Here is a 3,115-nt window from a genome sequence, read left to right as displayed (position 1 = left end):
TGAGGGGACCCAGACACCCCCGCCCCCACCCCGGGAGTCCCGCGCCCAGGCCCGGCCCCCGCGCGGCGCTCACCTGGGATGTAGGTGTCTGCCCTTTCCTCATCCGGGAGCTCATCCCAGCTGCGGACAGAGACCCCCGGGCTCCTCCTCTTCACCAGAAAGACTTTGGGCATGGTGTGGCCCCCTCCCCGGCCGGCGGCCCCCTTCCTCCCGGCTGCTCCCCACTAGGAGCTGCGGCAGTGACTGGGTCCCCGGCTGCAGGCGGCCAGAGCCCACCTTCCCGCCTAGCCTGCCCTCTCCCTCCGCCCCCCGCCGCGGCGCGGCCCAGGCCTCTCCCCCGCACGCCCGGCGACTCCCAGCCTCCGGGCTCGGCGACACCTATGCCTTAAGTCGCGGGTGAGACCACGCCGAGGAAAAAGTTTCATAAGGTGGAATAGAAGAGGCACCAGGAAACTTGGGAGTGAGCATGCGCCCTGCAACATAACGGTGTCAACAAGCTCGCTACCTGTCCGACCGGTTCCGGCGGCCGGGGCTGCCTGTTCCAGCCCTTCCTTAGGCATGAATGTTTGCAAAAGAATTTAACGTCTGATTCTTTCCCCCCTCCCCTTTTTAAAAAGCGAAGAACGTTTTTTGATCAACCTCTCGCCCCATTCCCCATCACAAGCACCTCAGGGCAAACTGTTAGAGGTGAGCGCCCAGGTCCGCATCCCAGGGCGTCCATCCTGAGAGCTGGAGCTTCCTGCGAGTTGCGTACACCACCACCATCCCCCGCCCCCGGGTGGATTTGTCTCCGACAAGCAAGCAAGAAAATGGCTCAGTTCCTCCGGACTTTGTGGATGGTTTCCGCGGCTAGTTGAAATCTAGGCGGGCGGAAGGGGGAGGCGGCAGGGAGACTCTCCAGGACTCTGAGCTGGGAAAGGCGGGGGGGGGGAGCCTGGGAGCTTAAGATCCCCATCATTTACAACAGCCCCCCAAATAAACACAGTAATAATACAACTTAAAGCTCGGCAGCTTTCGAACACGTCGTTATTACTGATCTGTGCCTTACAATCTGGGAAAACAAGTCGGCTCGCTTTGCTAAAGCAGCTCCCACCCCAAGACCTACCACCCCAAGAGCCTCATCAACCCAAATAAACACACAATGGAAACAAAAGCCAAGCGCACGTTATGCAAACGCAGCTCCGTAACAAATTTCTTATCTTTGCCCACTTCCATTATAGTCTTCGCCTAACCGCCCGCTCCCCCAAATCCGAGGCTGGGAAATACCTTTCCCAGTAAATGAAGACGGGCTGCTACCGGGGNTGTTTTTGTGGGGGGGGGGGGGGGGAGAGCTGGAAGAGAAGGAAGAGGAGTTGGTAAGAGAAAGACGCCAAGTTTCTAAGCCCAGCAGTGCCCGTGTTTGGGGCGCGCGCTGTCCCTCTCGCGGCCCCCTGCTCGGGTGCGCCCGGGGACGCGCAGCACTGCCTCCACGGCTGCGGTGGGCGCACCCCTCCCGTGGGTGAGCGGACTTGTGCGGGGTTCCGGGGGCTGCCGGGGCGCGTCTGGCCAGGAGCTCCCTGGCGCCCGCAGCTCGCCCATCCGCCAGACTCACCTGTCTGTAACCCGACCCGCCGAGCGCCCGGCCCACAGGGCCAAGGAATCAACACAGCGGTTTTCCCCGTCCTCTTCCTCCCTGGAATGGCCCGTGGGGACACAGCAGCCTGGTAACGGATTCCGCGGCTCGGCTGGAGTACTCTTTCCGCGCACGGAGAGGGGGCGCAGCTCTCCTGGGTCGGCGAAGGGAGGAGAAGCGCCATGCCTCGGGGTCTGCCCTCAAGAGGTCACCCTCTCTGGCTCAAGCCTGTCTGGACTCCAGATTTTCTGAGAACAATCAACTAAGAATGAAAAAGACTTTGATCCGGTTAAGCCAGGGGTGGAGAAGGAAGACATTTCTATAGCGGCACAAGGAAACGAGGCTTTTTTTTTTTTCGTCTTTAAGGCTGATGGCGCAGCTTCTGGGAGAATCTGAGAATGTATTTTTACCTGCCAACAAACTGATGATTTTCGGGGAAGAAGGAGCTTGGTGGAATGAAAGTAAAATAAAGTAAAACTGTGAAATCACAGAATTACCTCCTATCTCAATAAAAAATCTTTAGAACTTGCCTTCGTTCAAAATTACTGATTTTATGAAAAAGTTAGCCAACCCCATTAACAGATTTTTTTTCTCTTATTGGAATTCAAATCAATGAGTGCCTGAACCACTTCGTCCTTTTTCTGAAAAAGATTATAGGATGAGAAACTAATAAGGCTAGAAACCTCAAGAAGCAGTGCAACGTTTGGGGGGTTCGCGATGAAAAATAACAATAGCTACACTCGTATTCAACGATTGTTGGATGCGCGCTTACTATGGTACTTGCTGGCTGTTGGGGGGTCGGGGGAGGGAGAGGAATTCTAATGTGTTATCTTTCTCTTTTTCTTGATTGGATTTGAAAGGGATTTATCAATATTATTAACATTTTTGAAAAACCAGTTTTACTTTTGTTGACTCTTATTTTTCTAAGAAGCTGATAAAGCATCTCCAACATAGAATAAGAAGTAAACCTAATTCTTTAAAAAAAATCCCAAAGCGTGGAGTTGAAAGAGGCAGAAGCAGTGATCTGGGACACACCCCGCCCCCACTCCTCCACTGGCGGGGGAGGGGGGTGGTTCTGCGTAGCGTCCTTAGTAGGTGTGTATCCAGCCCTGCTTGAATACTCACAGTATTGGGAGCTCACTTTTTCAAAAAGCAGTCTATTCTCTGGTTAGACGACGATGCTGTTAGAATGCTTTTCCTTCTGCTTTATGGAAAGTCTGTTTCCTCGTACTTCCATCTCCCCTCTGTATTCTGCCCTCTAGAGCTGCTGAGAGTAGGTCTGTGCCCCCTCCCCTGGTAGTTATCTGAGAAAACAGGTATGAGTGTTCACTTAAGACTTCCTTTCTACAGTAATAGGTAGTCAGGTTGAAAATAGACAGGTACAGACCTGCTCAGTGGCATCCTTAGAGCATGAGGAGAGGTTAGGATGTTGGGGAAATATTCCTAAAAATATTTTTTAAAACTTTTTACTGAACTATTATTACTCTGTGTTAGAAACAATGC

General features: G+C 53.4%; 1 protein-coding gene across 5 annotated transcripts in view; it reads right to left on the bottom strand.

Moving 5' to 3' along the window:
- OVOL2 (ovo like zinc finger 2) overlaps window positions 1–2,892 on the bottom strand; it is a 33,169-nt gene extending 30,277 nt beyond the window's left edge. Inside the window, exons 1-2 of one of the 5 annotated variants that reach the window (XM_077750164.1) lie at window positions 2,738–2,892; window positions 1,592–1,874 (exon numbers count right to left, since the gene is read on the bottom strand). In XM_077750164.1, coding sequence (XP_077606290.1) covers window positions 1,592–1,796 — 205 coding nt within the window. In that variant the 5' untranslated portion in view covers window positions 1,797–1,874; window positions 2,738–2,892. Of the gene's footprint in view, window positions 1–73; window positions 925–1,591 lie in introns of those variants that run through there. The other 4 variants (XM_077750163.1, XM_077750169.1, XM_077750165.1 and 1 more) reach the window with 4 other exon arrangements.
- Between the last annotated feature and the right edge of the window lie 223 nt (window positions 2,893–3,115).

Source organism: Crocuta crocuta, unplaced genomic scaffold, assembly GCF_008692635.1.
Source record: "Crocuta crocuta isolate KB4526 unplaced genomic scaffold, BGI_CrCroc_1.0 scaffold209, whole genome shotgun sequence".
Lineage (NCBI taxonomy): Eukaryota > Metazoa > Chordata > Mammalia > Carnivora > Hyaenidae > Crocuta > Crocuta crocuta.
The sequence above is the reverse complement of the archived record's forward strand: the minus strand, read 5'-3'. Positions and strand labels throughout refer to the sequence as shown.